Below are 15,583 nucleotides of genomic sequence, written 5' to 3' on the forward strand. Positions count from 1 at the left end.
GGGTGGGGAATTGCAAAGGCTTTCTAGAGACAGATTCCTGGGCAGCATTTCCAGAGATAGCAGCAGGGGTGGTGGGGTGGTGGGGTCAGTGGGCCCACTCCTTTACAGGCAATGTGATTAGGCATGAGACTTTTCTTCTCACACAGGAAACTCTGGCACCTGGTTCATCATGTTCTCTGCTCCTATTCTTGCCCCCATCAAAGTTATTTCACTTTCCACATGGATAATATAACCAACACCCTTGAGTCCCCAGAACATTATCTCCAGGAACAGCTACATTCCCTTCCCTTCAACCACCCACTCTCTCAACTTTATTATTATTACCTGGAGTTCTACCTCCTGTCTTCTTAAATGCAACTGTCTGACCACCTACACCCTCTCTCATTTCATCTTTCAATGTCACTCCAAAACACCTAGCAGCATATCTATCACATGATTCACTTAAGTGATATTTAATACCATATCTATTTTTAGACCTCTTTTAACATTCACGTTCATCAATCACTCTTTTGTTTCCATATCCATTAGCTAGAAAGCTGATCTGCCCTTCAGGCTAGTACTGAGGCCCCATCTCTCCCATATAAACATGGTGATTTCTCATTAAACCCAGAAAAAACAGAGAATACATCTAATTTACTTTGCAGTTTCAATGTTTATTTCTGATACCAAAACTTGACAGCACACAAGGGAGGGGGTAAGCAATAGACAAGGAACAGCAAATAAATTTTTCCTGCATGCCACTTTCAGTCAACAGGATGTGGCTCTCTAGATAGCTGCGTTTAGAAGGATTCTGAGGCTTCATCCTCACTCAGGGGAAAGACAATTGCAACGTATTAGCAATATCTGTGAACATAAAGAAGAAAAAAAATTAAAAAATCAATGCATATACCAAGTAGTAAGGAATATAAATAACAAATACTGCTTCCCCATACTTCCTTCATTTCATCACCATGGGTTTCCTAGAACTCCCAGCTAGAGCACATAAATACATTCACATGGACTCTGTAACTCCCAGTGACCCTAAGTGCCCAATCCAAAGTGATATACCTACCCAAAATCTCACTCAACCCAGAAGAAACCGATGGCACCAAAGTTGGCAGCAAAGTTGGCACTGGCTGTACCACCAGGGCCAATAATGGGGCCGGCAAAGGTCTGAGGAAATCTGGAGCGAGCATTCTGGTGGTATCTGGCCCAGAAGGTAAATGGGATTCTGGACCAGGGATCTCCAAAATCTCCTTCCTCATCCCACGTCAGCAGCTCAAACTCAATGTCATCCCAGCTCCAGGGCCCAGATACGGCCTCATCTCCAATCCCCATGCGGGTTCTCGCCTCAGCCCGTGCCTCAGCCTCGGCTGCAGCAGCATCCAAAGCATCCAAGGCCTCATCTGCGGCCTCCATGAACTGTGCAGTCCAGTCACGAGGGTCTCTCTTCTGAACCTGAGATGAGGAGTAGGAAATAAAGCCCATGATAGTATTAGTTAATATTTATGAAGCACCCACTATATACTTAGCACCCTACTTTGTGCTACTGTTTACACAGTAACAACAAAAAATACCACCAACAATGTGGCACCTACCATGTGCAATACCTAAGAAAGATCTCATTCCTGCTCTGGACTTCTCCCAGCCAGTCATACTTCATCCCTTAACCTATCAAGTCTAGAGCTGTTCCTCTATTACCTCTGCAATGAATCGTAGCACTTTCATCTTGCTAGTCTCATGGTAGGATCGGAGGCCCCAGAGGAACTCATATTCAGGAGGGTTGCTGTTGGGTACTCGTCTGTAGTCTAGGTACCTTAGAAAGAGGAGAAAGGCCTTTGTTTCTACTCAGCCAAAATGAGAGTCCATCAATGCAAAATAATCCGAGATTCTGACACCTCAGATTTCAGGGAGCAACTCCCTCCAGTCTCATTCCTAAACACAGATTATTTACCCTCTAATAATCAGGCCTTCGAATTCCTGTGTTTCTACACCAGTCACCTAGGACTAGAGGATGACTTATGTAGAGTCATAGAAAGGACAACACTTTTTCACTCCCTCTGCCACAGTTCTGACTCCGGGTTGTTACAATCTTGTTACTGAACCACAGATAGGCCCATTGCAAAGCCTCTGCTAACCCAGCCTTGGGAATATCTACTGTGGGTGTGGTGGACAAGCTTCACTTGCAAGATAACTATACTGCAGGAAAATTCAGCCACAAGGAATATACTCAGTAAATATTCCTGAGTATATATGTATGCATATGCATAGGTATAGTTAATATAAGAAATGAGCAGCATGGGAAGGGCTTTCTGAGGCTGACCAGCACACAGAATTCATGAGGACAAGACAAGCCACTTAGGCATCACTTACTTTTGTTTTACAAATTCATAAGTGAGAAGCTTCCTCAGATCTCCAAGGAGGGGATGTCTTACTCTGAGAGTGAAAAAAAAAAAAAACAAAAAAGGGGGGGGGATTCATAATTAGAGACTATGACATTGCCCAAAGGAAAGAAAACAGTTTTCCAGCACAGAAGTCAGAGATAAGAGAAGCAGAGACCAGGACTATTTCCCCATCCACCCAGGTCACATTCTTGGGCTCTGTATCTCCCCAAACCAATTCCCTTAGACTACCAGGTTGATGCAATCCTGGAACCATCCTCTGTTGCCAAAGAATCATATAACAGGCAAGAGATGAGAGAGCCCAATCATACCCAGGACGTAGTCCCATCTTGCGTAGTGCCTCCCAGAGGACAGCTGCAATGGGAGGCAAGGGGAGACAAGGGATGGAAAATGAACATGGAAATCAGGCGGCAGCCAACCCCCAGCTGCTGGCCCGGCCACTCACCTTCACTGGCACGGTTGCCATTCATGAAGATGACACCCAAAATCACTAGAAGGAGACCCAGTTTTGGTGTGTCTTTGGTCCTAAAGAAGTTTTTTTTTTTAAAAAAGGAATATATTTTCAGCAGGCATTTACACAGGCACCCCAGGCAGTTTACCCATCCAGCTTTCCTAGTATTCCTCAGCTAGGAGACAACTCTACCCCAACTCTGCCCATGACCTGCTATGTGACCCTGAATCCTGATCTACTTGAAACTCCTAGGAAAAAACCGCCACTGAGAATGGCAATGTTTCCCCTCCTTTCCCATCTTACGTTCCTAGTATGCCAGCCAGGGACTCAGGGGTGCTGATGAGAATATACAGGTGTTCTTCCTTGTCAATTTCTTTCAGTTGAATTCCAAATTTCTACAGGGGCAAGAAAACAGACTATGAAATTACAAAATCTAGCATAAGCATACCCACATTCACTCCCTGTGATTTGCATCAAACTCCCAATAGGATTCCCATGAATCTTTAAACCAAGACTTTCTCATAATATCTATCAAAGCCCCTCCTCGCAAACCTTTCCCCATCATTCTGTCCTTCAGGGTTGCCTTCTCACCTTCTCCAGGACAAAGCACGCACGTTCAATGATTTCTGGATACACATCAGTGTATTCACGGATGATATCCCTTAGCATTTCTGCAGGTGAGAGGAGTATCTGAGCTGAGCAGGGGCCACAGAGCTGTGGCATTTTTGCCAGCCCTGCCCAGGGGAGCACAGTAGGCGAAAAAGGAAGACTCACCCATGGAAAGAGGGGATTGAAGGGGAGGGGACATATAAGCACAGAGATATCCATAGAGAATGGGGTGAGGGGAAGGGCAGATCTCTGGGAGAGGGTACTGAATGCCTACCTGAGCGCTTGATGGGCACCTTTGTGTAATCTTTAAGCATCAGGTACTTAACCAACTTATTAGCCTGAGAGGGAAAAAGGAACTCATTAGAGTTATAAGATATTGACAGAACACTTGGTTGAATTATAGATGGAAGTACAACAAAGAAAAGAGGTGAGGGTGGGTGGGGAGAAGCAACTGAAGTTACAGTTCTTACTCTTTCCTGAAGAAGGGCCACATCTCGGGGCTGTGAGGCACCCAGGTTCTGTGAGGCACGCGAATTAGGAGAGGGGCGCAGGTTTGGTGAGGGGCGCAGGTTTTGCCAGTCTGGTGGAACTGGCCAATCAGTGGGGATCCAGTCAGGTGGGAGCGGCCAGTCAGTGGGGAGTGGCCAGTCGGGTGGCAGTGGCCAGTCAGGGGGTAGTGGCCAGTCGGGAGGGCCTTGCCAATCTGGAGGGCCTTGCCAGCCTGGTGGAGTCTGCCATCCAGGTGGGGTCTGCCACCCAGGTGGATTCTGCCAGGCCAGTGGGTTTGGCCAGACAACCGGACCAGGCCAGACAATGGGGTTTGGCCAGATCACTGGGTTCTGCCAGATCACAGGGTTTGGCCAGATCACTGGGTTCTGCCAAGCAACTGGGTTTTGCCAGGCTGGTGGGGTCTGCCTTGCTGGGGGGCTCTGACGTGCTGGTGGGGTCTGCCTGGTTGGCTGATTTTGCCAGCCTGATGGATTCTGCCAGGCCAGTGGGGTCTGCCAGAGCACATTGGGGGGTGCGCCAGGTGGGCTCTGAGTGGTAACTGGAACTGGTGCAGACCTCCAGGTCCCTGGAACCAGTGGGGCCCGCCTCTGATCCCCACTGCTACTCTCTTCCACATTCAAGTTATTAATCTGCATCATCAAAGAAAAGGAAGGTCAGGGTTACCAAGTGTTTCTATGTCCTCACCGTATCTATTTCAGGAAGGCCCCCTAAAACCCTCACCTGTAGTGACAGCCTGACCTACTAGCCAATGGTCACCCTGAGTCCTGGGCTTGTCTTTCACTGTCTTCCAGGCAGGAGTTTCATCTCTGAACCAGGCCAGGAGCAACCCAAGGGTGGGGCCTGAGGCTTGTCTTCTTCCTATGTCCATCACTGGCTCTGCTTGTACCACCCTGGACAAATCACTCAAGTCACTTCACCTCTCTGGGACTTATTTTCCTTCTCTGTAAAACTGAAACTATGATCCCTAGCTGGTATGAGGTACCGTGAAGATTTAATGAGTGAGATAACCTGTGTGAATGTGCCTAGGCCAAGATCTAACACATGGCTACTTTTAAAATGTAAAATGAATTACACACAGACTGTATATATTACGGGTCCATGTCTCATCTCCCCATTATTCTGTGGACTAGCAAGAATCATCATATTTACCTTATCATCCCCTACAATGTAGTTGAATACAGACAATTATATATATTTAGTTTTGTCTTGTTTAGAACAAATGAACCACCTCAGAGAAGAAAGGAGAGCCCAAAGCAAAGTAGAACTAGTAGGGATCTCACCTTACGGGTCCTCTTGCCCCGAATTATAGTCCTGGACTCCAGATTCTGAGGCTGGGAACCATCCGCTGATGTCTGTGCAGCTGCACCATCAGATTCACAGATACCTGGGCTTGGGTCAGCCTCTATGTCAGCGTAGGAAGTGGCCATCTTGGCTGGGTTAACATTCTGGGTCTGGGTATCAGGAGTTGGGACCGTAGTGGTGTCATTCCAAGCCTTGAAGGCTGTCTTGGGCTGAGTGTTGACCACCTCACTGGCATTGAGAGACTGAGAGAAATTGTAGGCCGCATTTGGGACCACTTTAGTAGTGGTATTCTGGGCCTTAAAGGCCATGTCCGACTTGTTGGCAGTTAACTCACCAGTAGGGGCTGCCTGGGAAAAATCATAGGCAGCATTTGGGCCCTTTGGGGGGGCATTTTGGGACTTAAAGTGTGCTGTAGGCAGCATGTTGGGAGTCTCCTTGGCATTAAACGCCTGGGAGAAATCATAGGCAGCATTTGGACCTTTTGTGGTGGCATTCTGGACCGTAAAGGCTGTCTTAGGCTTAGTGGCAGTTGCTAAAGCCTGCGTATCAGCCATCTCACTGACTGCTGGGGGCTGTGAACTCTGAGGACTAGCATTCGGTGCACTGGCAGCTGCTGTGGCCTGGCTGGTAGGTGGAGCCTCCGAGATCTGGATGGCCTCCATCAGGGTCTGCATAAGCAAGGTGCTGTCTTCTACGGAGGCCTCAGCCTGCAAATAAGGGGTAAAAAATAAATCTCTGGGCTTCTGAAGTGGGGTTGGCAGGGTGAGGTGGGGGACGGAATGTGTAGGGGAGGTGAGGTTGGTTGGTGCAAAAAGAGAAGGGTGAGTAAGACATCTAGAGGCCTGAGTGGCGTGAAGGGGTAACAAAACATCTGATAGGGGCTGAGTGAGGCAGGGGCTAAACAAGGAGTGGGGCCAAATGAAGAGAGGGGACAAGTGTGGAGGGGGGCTGCTGATCTAGGAGGTTAGAGCAGAGCAATGAAGCCTGGGGTAGGAGCTCAGGAGGAGGTAGTGGATCAAGAGTGCCGCCTTGAGGAGTTGAGGAAAATAAGGGGGTCGCAGGGGATGGGGAATGTAGGAGAAAGGGAAGATGGAGGCAGGAGGTTGGGGGAGGGGGCGGCAGAGAGCTCCATAAGCGTTAGGACTATGGGGGGCGGGGGGAAGGTTCCTTGCTCAATTGGGATTATCTGGGCAGATTGCTCTTACTATTAACAGGGTCTCCCCTTTATCTGAAGGGGGACTGATGGCTGAAAAGGGATAACACCCCCCCCCGCCCCCACCACACACACACCTTAAACCATGGGAATCTGAAAAATGACGGAATCTAGGCATCAAGAAGGCAACATCAGATCCAAGCGTCTGCACAGCCAAAGGAGCCCCGGGGGAACTGTCGGCTAGGGAAACAGTGGGGTGGGGAGTGGAGATCTCACCTGGAAGCCGAGGAGGCCCGCACCACAGTCCATTTTCTGAGACATGATTCTTGTCCCTCTGGCAAGAGCAGAGCCTGGGGGGTGTGGAGGAGGAGTTGGGCGTTATACTAGAGGGCAAAGGGGAAGGACCGAATTTGGGGAGATGGTGGTGTTTCAGGTTTGATTGTGGGGGCGGATGAGGTGCTGAATATGAGAGGAACGGGCCAGATTGGAGTGGGAAAAGTGAATGGGTGTCCGGATGGAGGTTCTGAATCCTGAGAAGCTTCAAATCAGGATTCAGATAAGAATTCTGAATCCAGGCAGACTGAGTTGGGATTCGCATTTGGGAAATTGAATGGAGTTTTCGAATAACGAGGATCGTATAACAGTACAGACCGAAGTCGAGAAATCTGTAGAGATTTTGAACGATGGGAGGGGTTTAGAGAGCGAACAGGGATTCTGAATAAGGGAGAATCGGGTGAGGGCTGTGAATCGGGGCTTGGGGAGTGGGAGAGGGATAAGAATCCAGGATAAAGGGATCGGAATGAAAAATAGGGGGCCCGCACCAGGGGGCAAGATGCCCTATCTGGGGGCTAAGTCTCACCTTGCCTCAGGCCCCAACCCCAACCCCCTCGTAGCCTCCCTTCTTCACGACTCAGAGGATCGGGATTGCAGTTTTCGGCTCTCAGCAGCCGCACCCTCTCCTTGTCCAGGAGAAAATGCCAGCGCGGCAGCTAAGACGACCCCGCCTCTTCGCCTAATATACCACCCACCACCTCAGATGGTTGTACGCATGCGCAAGACCTGATCGACCAAATAAGAGTCCCGCCCGCTTCCCCAACAAAAGCTTCGCCCTGAAGGCTATGCTGAGCATGTGCAGTAGGAGGCAGTCCCGCCCCTTTGCCAACACACCACCCCATCACCAACCAGGTTGACAGTATGCATCGGCCCCTCCCCCAAACAGATGCGCTGTGCCTCTAGATCCCACCCCTTGCCCCACGCGTCGGCCCCCCTACCTTTTCCGCAATGCGTCTCTGTTCTTTCCCTCCCCTATCGTGGCCCCTCCTGTCAGTCAGCGTACATCAACCACCCGCTTGTCTAGCAGCATTTAGGTCACTATTAAAGAGGTCTCTGTGTAGGGTCTCTAATTGCAACAAGTGCTAGGCTCCTGCTAAAAATAATCTCATCCATTTAGGGACCTAGGAAAATGGCCAGAGAGGGATACATTAATGGAGGTAGAAAAAGTCTGTGCCTGCCACGTGACCCTACAAGGTCTCCTCCCCACTCAACAGTTTCCAGACTCAAACATTAGCTACTTTCTTGCCCTTTGTGCAGCTCCAGCTATTTATTTTGTGTGAGGAGGTGGGGAGAGATAAGCACAGCTTGTACTTCACAGCAGGATCTATGCTAGGGCTTGTTTTCCTCTCACAGAAGCCCTGAAAAGTGGATATCAGCATCTCCATTTTACAGATCAAGATAATGAGGTACAGACATATTGCATGAACTAGACAAGGGCAGTCAGTAAACAGAAAATGCAAAATGTGGGCCTGGTGTTCCAGACCCTAAAACCCATGTTGCACCATTGCTGGCTGAGGGACTGAGGCACCCTCACTTCTTCAGTTTGAGTAGCAGATTCACTCAACCTCCCCTGCTCTGTCAACGTCTGTCCCAAACTTGAGCTCATGCTCTGCATCCTGGAGAACACAGGTAGGGGCCCCAGCACCCCCTCCCCACCCCTGCCTGCTCTATGTGGGTCCACCCAGGTGTGCGAATTGCTCTTTGGGGTCCACTCCCTGATCTGTCAGGCCTCTTTTGCTCTGAGTGGCACAAATGTCCCTGAGGCCTTCTTGGTGCCCTTCAGAGCAGCCAGGACACTCAGGTACTTGTGTGTCTGAATCATGGCAAGCTTTGACTGAGAGTAAATGTTTGCCCTGGTTCCTTCCAGGGCTGGGCCTCAGTTCCTGGGACGGAGTGCTGGGCCAGTTTGTCACTAGCTGTGTGAACCCACTCAGGCCACTGGAATTTTCTAAGTCTGGCTTCTCAACATGCAAAATGGGAAAGACAAGTAGCACTTATTGGGGTCCTATGCAACGACACAAACTGTGCTTCCAGATTGGAGAGGCTCAAAATGGTAGAAAATGTTACATAGATGTGAAATGACTCAAACTGAACTGATACTTTCCAAAAATCCAAGGTACATCTTTGTACGTTTCACATTTATTCTGGCATCAGCTCCGCCAGAAGCCAACATACAAAAGGAAGCTAGTGCTGGGAAGTACTGCAGCATTTGGTCCCCAAGGGCCAACATCAATTCTGCCTGGCTGGATAACTTTCCCCATCTGTTGCATAGCAACCTCCTCTGTCAGCTGCCTGTTTTTTCTCAGCACTTCCTCTGGAAAGTGTCTGCAGTGGGACGTGATCAGACTCAAGAAAGGAGGCTTAAAACACCATTTTATATGCTTTCTGATCCCATATCTATTATCTCCAGTCTTGACTTATGAATTCTAAATCTGTAATCTGACAACCTACCCCACTCTTGCAATTGTCTCTGTATTTTCACAATTAACAGGTCCCATATATCCTCCTCCTCACCAACACTGTGTTTGTCCTGTCATGCCCTTCTGTCTCCATTAGAATCCTTTTAGGGAGATGGACTTTTGTTTTATTCATTGCTGTATCCTTAGAACATAAAATGATGCCTAGTGTATTTTATATGCTCAAAAAATACTTGTTTAATGAACGAATGAATACCACCATTCATTCTGTTGCTTATAAAAGAAACCTCAAAGGCATTCTTGTTTCTTTCCTGTGATGAATTCACTTACTTTTCCTCATTACACAAATGCATACCTGTCATTAAAAATTCAAACATTACCTAAGTATTTCAGAAATTAAGTAGCCATCACTCCAAATTTCACCACTTTGAGGTAATTGTTAAGGTTTTGTTGCTAACTTCTCATACAACACTTTATGTACATATATTCTTTTTTTTTAATTTTTTTTTCTAGTTTTATTTTTTTTTATTTTATTTTTTTTTTAATTTTTAGTTTTTTATTTTTTAAATTTTAAAATCTTTAATTCTTACATGCATTCCCAAACATGAACCTACTTTATTTTACTTTACATAAACAGGATTACCTTTTATATGCCATACTTTGAATTGCATTCTTTTATTAATACTTACTGCCTCCCACTTTCTTTTACCTCTACCCTCATCTGAGATATGCATTTTAAAAACCATTCTTTATATTCTATCATGTTCAAAAAGTCCTTTTTTAGTTTTACAAAGATGAAGATCATATTATATATATTTTAATCTGATTTATCTCAGTTAATGTTAATCTACCTCTGACTCATTCTTTTGCATTGCTGCATACTATTCCATGATAGAGATGGACCACAATATAGTAAATCATTTTCTCATTGATGGTAATTCATTTTGGTTTCAGGTGTTTTGGTGTGGGGAGGGAGCACATACTGACAACATTGCAATAAAATACCTGTACATATATCATTACTTTTAATGCTTAATATTTATTCCTGTGACATCAGATGCCCAGGAGTAAGATCAATACACTCTATAGTGTTTGGTATCATAAGCCTTTTCCAATTTTTTTCCCAACCTGGTGTGTGTTTTATTGGTATCTCCTTGTGGTTTTAATTTACATTTCTGATAAGTGGAATACATATTCATATGTCAATGGACCTACTGGATTTCTTTTGTAAAGTGCTTGTGCAAGTCTTTTGCCTATTTTTCTTGTGTTGTCTTTGTCTTAATTATTTTGGAGATTTCTTTGAACAGTCTTACAGATGCTAATTGAAATCCCGTAGGGCTAGATGTATTGCAAATATTTTTTTCACATTTTAGTAAGGTAATACAGTGTGTATACTCTGTATTACGTAACAGTTCCAACTGCAGGAGCCACCTTAGCAGCTAAAAGAATGTGACCTAGGATTTACCAGTGGTAGGGTCCTGAAGACCACCCTTGCATTCAATGATTCACTAGAAGCACTCACAGAACTCAGGATAGGTGTTACATTCAAGGCTATAGTTTATTACAATGCAAGGATACCAATTTAAATCCACAAAGCTAAAAGGTACATAACTCACATGTCCAGGGTAGAACAGGGGTGAGCTTCTATTTGTTCCCTTTCAGTGGATTTGTATGGCCAGTGCTTAATTCTCCCAGCAAGATGTGTAACAAACCTGATCCCTGGGATTTACTGGAGTTTTTAGTCATGTAGGCATGGAACACCTGGGTGGCTAACTTTAGCTACTCAGTCTCCAGCCTGTGTTGAGGTCAAACTAATGCCACAAGGCTCAAGGCCCCACTATAAATCATACTCTTAACATAAACCATCTGTTGGCCCAAAGCCCCGGCTGAACAAAAAGATTCTAATCAGGCATAATATGCCAAAGGTTTAGAGGTTATCTCCCAGGAGTTTGTCAAGAGCTGGACCTTTCTTTGGAATGTGCAGACATTTTTTTTTTTTTTGAATGCTCAAGGTCTGAACACTTCAGACTTGCTGAGTCAAGTCTTCTATTGCACAAACAGTCATCAGTTCAGTTCAGTTCAGTCACTCAGGTTAATGAGGAAAATGTAAATTATAACCACAATGAGTTATTATTTCACATCTACCAGAATGCCTAAAAAAATACAACGGGTGCTGGCAAGGAGTTGGAGAAAATAGATCCACTCACACATTGTTGCTGGGAATGTAAAATGATACAATCACTGGGAAAGTTTGGCAAGTTTCTTATAAAACCTAACATGCTCCTATTACACAATCCAACAATTGACCTCTTGGGCATTTATCCCAGAGAAATAAGAACTTATGGGCTTCCCTTGTAGCTCAGTCGGTCAAGAATCTACCTGCACTGCAGGAGACCTGGGTTCAATACCTGGGTTGGGAAGATCCCCTGGAGAAGGAAATGGCAACCCTCTCCAGTATCCCTGCCTGGAAAATCTCATGGACACAGGAGCCTGGTGGGCTGCAGTCCATGGGGTCACAAAGAGTTGGCCATGACTGAGCAACTAACACTAATGGTTAATGATGTTGAACATTTTTAACATGCCATCAATATATCCTCTTTGGTGCAATGTTTCTTCATGTCTTTTGTCCAGTTTTCTAATTGCTTTTTTTTAAGTGTTGAGCCTTAAGAATTTACATATTTTATGTATAAGTCCCCTGTCAGATATATGGTTTGCAAACTGGTTTCTCCCAGTTTGTAACTTTTGTCTTCATCCTCTTTAAGAGAGTCACATGGCACATTTTTTAGAAAGCCCAATTTATTGATTTTTTTCTCCTTCTAAAGATCTGTGTCATTTCTAAGAACTCTTCAACAAGCCCTAACGATCTGAAGATTTTATCCTGTATTATATTCCAGAAATCTTGTGGTTTTAACTTTTGTATGGAAGTCTATCTTCCATTTGGATTTACATTTTGAATTAGATGTGAGGTCTAGGTTGAGTTTTATTTGGGGGGATGGGAGAGGCAGAGCTACAAAAATCCATCTTATCATTCTAGCACAATTGTTGAAAAGATAATCCTCCCATTGAGTTATTTTTGCACCCTTGTAAAAGCTCAGTTGGCCATATTTGTGTAAGGCTATTTCTCAAGTTCTCTATTCTGTTCCATTGGTCTATGTGTCTACTCCTCCATCAATACTGCAATGGTCTTGATTACTGTGGCTAAACAATAGTCCTGAAGTTGAATAGAATTTTGTTCTTTTTCAGAATTATTTTATCTGTTATTCTAGTTCTTCTGCTTTCCCATACATTTTGGAATAATTTATATCTACAAAGTATCTTGGGTTCAATCCCTGGGTTGGAAAGATCCCCTGGAGAAGGAAATGGCAACTCGCTCCAGTATTCTTGCTTGGGAAATCCCATGCACAGAGGAGCCTGGTGGGCTACAGTACATGGGGGTCACAAAGAGTAGGACATGACTGGGCACACACACAAAGCATCTTACTGTAATTATGATAGCAACTGCATTCAATCTGCGGGCATTCTCTTATTTTGATTTTCTTTGACTTCTTAATCAGAGTTTTTGGTATTCTGTCGTTGTTGGGGGGAGTGTTCTATAAATATCGATTAGACCCTGTTGGTTGATGATGTTGGGTCTATCCAAGTATGCTTTTTTCCAAACATGGGAAGTTTTCAGACATCTTTCAGCCCCTCCTCCTCTCTTTCTGTGACTAGATGATACCTATGTTAGATCTTTTGCAGTAGTCCAACAAATACTTGAAGCTCTGTTTATTTTTGGTTTTCAGTCTATTTTTCCCTGTCAGATATGATACTTTCTGTCATTCCACCTTAAGTTCACTAACTGATTTTTCTATTTATTCTACTTCTGAGTTCATCTATTATTAGTTAAGTTCATTTATTGGATTTTGGATTTTTCAGTTCCTAAATTTCTTTTTGATTGCTCCTTATACCTTCTATTTCTTTTGGAGATTTTCTATTTTTTTGCTGAGACTTTCTGTATTCTATGAACAGTTGCTCATTGAAACATCTTTATCATGGCTGTTTAAAAACCCCTGTAGATGATTCTAATACCTGTATCATCTCGATGTTGGTGTGTGCTGACTGTCTTCTCTCATTCAAGGTGTGATTATCTTATTTCTTGATATGACAAGTGATTTTCAATTGTATCCAAGATATTTTGCATCTGATAAGGATCTGAATCTTATTTAATCTTCTGGCTTATCACATGTGAGGCGAAGTCCATATTCCCACTCAGCCTCCACTGACACCTGGGAGAGTGGGGCTCCTTGTTACTGAGGGCTAAATGAGAGTTCCAGCTCCATATTAAGCTTGTAGGAATACTGCCCTGACTGGAAGAGACCTGGGTGCCTAATGACATAGCCAGAGAACTCACACCATGTCATTGTTTGGGATCTAAGCTCCCTAGAAAGCACACCATCTTATCTTCTACTTTCAGGGTGATTTCACATTTAGATTATATAGAATGCACCCAAGGACAAACATGGAAGAGTACATCTACACCATTTATTCCTTCTTGCTGGAAGTCTATGTCCCTAGTTCAAGTATTTTTTTTTTTAATTTTATTTTTTTTACTTTATAATACTGTATTGGTTTTGTCATACATTGACATGAATCCACCACAGGTGTACATGAGTTCCCAACCCTGAACCCCCCTCCCACCACCCTCCCCATACCATCTCTCTGGGTCATCCTAGTGCACCAGCCCCAAGCATCCTGTATCCTGTATTGAACCTAGACTAGTGATTCGTTTCTTACATGATAGTATACGTGTTTCAATGCCATTCTCCCAAATCATCCCACCCTCTCCCTCTCCCACAGAGTCCAAAAGTCTGTTCTTTACATCTGTGTCTCTTTTGCTGTCTTGCATATAGGGTTATCATTACCATCTTTCTAAATTCCATATATATGTGTTTCAAGTATTTTTTTAAAAATTGAGATTTCTAATGTAAAATCATACTATAAAAATAATTTGATCACTTAATTTACATTAAAAAGTACACTACATTTTCCTTAAAGGAAATCAGCTCTGAATATTCATTGGAAGGACTGATGCTGAAGCTGAAACTCCAATACTTTGGCCACCTGATGCAAAAAACTGACTCATTTGAAAAGACCCTGATACTAGGAAAGACTGAAGGCAGAAGGAGAAAGAGATGACAGAGGATGAGATGGCTGGATGGCATCACCAACTTAATGGACATGAGTTTGAGTAAACTCCAGGAGTTGGTGATGGACAGGGAGGCCTGGCGTGCTGCAGTCCATGGGGTCACAAAGAGTCAGACAAGACTGAGTGACTGAACTGAACTGAATTTACATTATATATTACAGTTATTCTGATGACTTGGTGAAACATCAAAAAAGATATTAAGTCATAATCTCAATAAGTAATATCCCTTTCTTTTTCTTGAAATGACTTTACCATTTCACCTTTTAGAATGTTTGTTGCTTTTTTATAAGTAGTTTTTAAACATCATATTTAGTAGTTTATTTCTCTTATTTTACTTACAGTTTTTCATGTTTCTTTCTGCCTTGTTCCCAAATCCTATTCCTGTTGATTGTACCATTTTAAGTATACCTTGGTTCCATTCTAGTCTCTTCTTTTTTATCACCATGTTGTTAGAAGCATGAAGAGAGGGAGAAATGAAGAGAGAAAAGTTGAAAAGAGAGGGTATAAGAGGAAGAAAAGGGAGGAAGGAAAAAAGAAAAAGGAAAACAGTAATAAAAGAAAAAAATAATGACAATTGCAAGTAAATGGATTTATTAAGATAATGACAAATACGAGAATGGAGAAACAATGGATACTAAGTTGAAATGGAAAAAGCAGGAAGAGAATAAGGAAGTAGAATGCAGAAGGGAGAAGGGATGTAGGATGGAAGAGAATGGTAGGAGATAAAACAGGTTAGGGGTAAATGAAAAAGAAAGGAAAATAAACAAGGGGAAAGAAGAAAAAGAAGAGGAATGTAGAGAAAATAACTAGGGAGAAAAGAGAAGTGCCTGAAGTAAGATGGAAAACGTGGAGGAGGAGGAGTGATGTGGAATGGCAGCTTTCACTGCAGAAAGAATGCTTAATGTTAGAAGTTCTTTTTGCTCCTCAAATACCTAGTTCCTTTTATATTTGGTACTCACCAAAGTGCCAGGGGTCATTTCTCACATGATGTCACTCTTGCCTGGAGGTAAGACCACTGTGGTTTTCAATCAATAAGAGCCACGTGGCCCATGTTTTGAATAGACAAATTTGTCTGTGATACTCAGTACTTATAGGGCTTCTCAGCTGGCGCTAGCAGTAAAGTATCTGCCTGCCAATGCAGGAGACAGAGAGAAATATGGGTTTGATCCCTGGGTCGGGAAGATCCCCTGGAGGAGGGCATGGCAACCCAATCCAGTATTCTTGCCTGGAGAACGCTTTGGA

At 44.1% G+C, this 15,583-nt stretch overlaps 1 protein-coding gene across 42 annotated transcripts in view; it reads right to left on the reverse strand.

The window, feature by feature from the left end:
- Positions 1–632: 632 nt before the first annotated feature.
- Positions 633–15,583, reverse strand: part of MAGED1 (MAGE family member D1) — an 87,487-nt gene continuing 72,536 nt past the window's right edge. For 39 of the 42 annotated variants that reach the window (XM_070291670.1, XM_070291672.1, XM_070291661.1 and 36 more), the window contains 12 exons: positions 6,683–6,756; positions 5,232–5,960; positions 3,912–4,580; positions 3,716–3,779; positions 3,424–3,503; positions 3,136–3,227; positions 2,827–2,906; positions 2,693–2,735; positions 2,353–2,415; positions 1,681–1,795; positions 1,052–1,437; positions 633–843 (listed from right to left, as the gene is read on the reverse strand). In XM_070291670.1, coding sequence (XP_070147771.1) covers positions 1,060–1,437; positions 1,681–1,795; positions 2,353–2,415; positions 2,693–2,735; positions 2,827–2,906; positions 3,136–3,227; positions 3,424–3,503; positions 3,716–3,779; positions 3,912–4,580; positions 5,232–5,960; positions 6,683–6,727 — 2,358 coding nt within the window. In that variant the 5' untranslated portion in view covers positions 6,728–6,756 and the 3' untranslated portion in view covers positions 633–843; positions 1,052–1,059. Of the gene's footprint in view, positions 844–1,051; positions 1,438–1,680; positions 1,796–2,352; positions 2,416–2,692; positions 2,736–2,826; positions 2,907–3,135; positions 3,228–3,423; positions 3,504–3,715; positions 3,780–3,911; positions 4,581–5,231; positions 5,961–6,682; positions 6,757–7,265; positions 7,567–15,300; positions 15,471–15,583 lie in introns of those variants that run through there. The other 3 variants (XM_070291667.1, XM_070291684.1, XM_070291668.1) reach the window with 2 other exon arrangements.

Source organism: Ovis canadensis, chromosome X (assembly GCF_042477335.2).
Source record: "Ovis canadensis isolate MfBH-ARS-UI-01 breed Bighorn chromosome X, ARS-UI_OviCan_v2, whole genome shotgun sequence".
Lineage (NCBI taxonomy): Eukaryota > Metazoa > Chordata > Mammalia > Artiodactyla > Bovidae > Ovis > Ovis canadensis.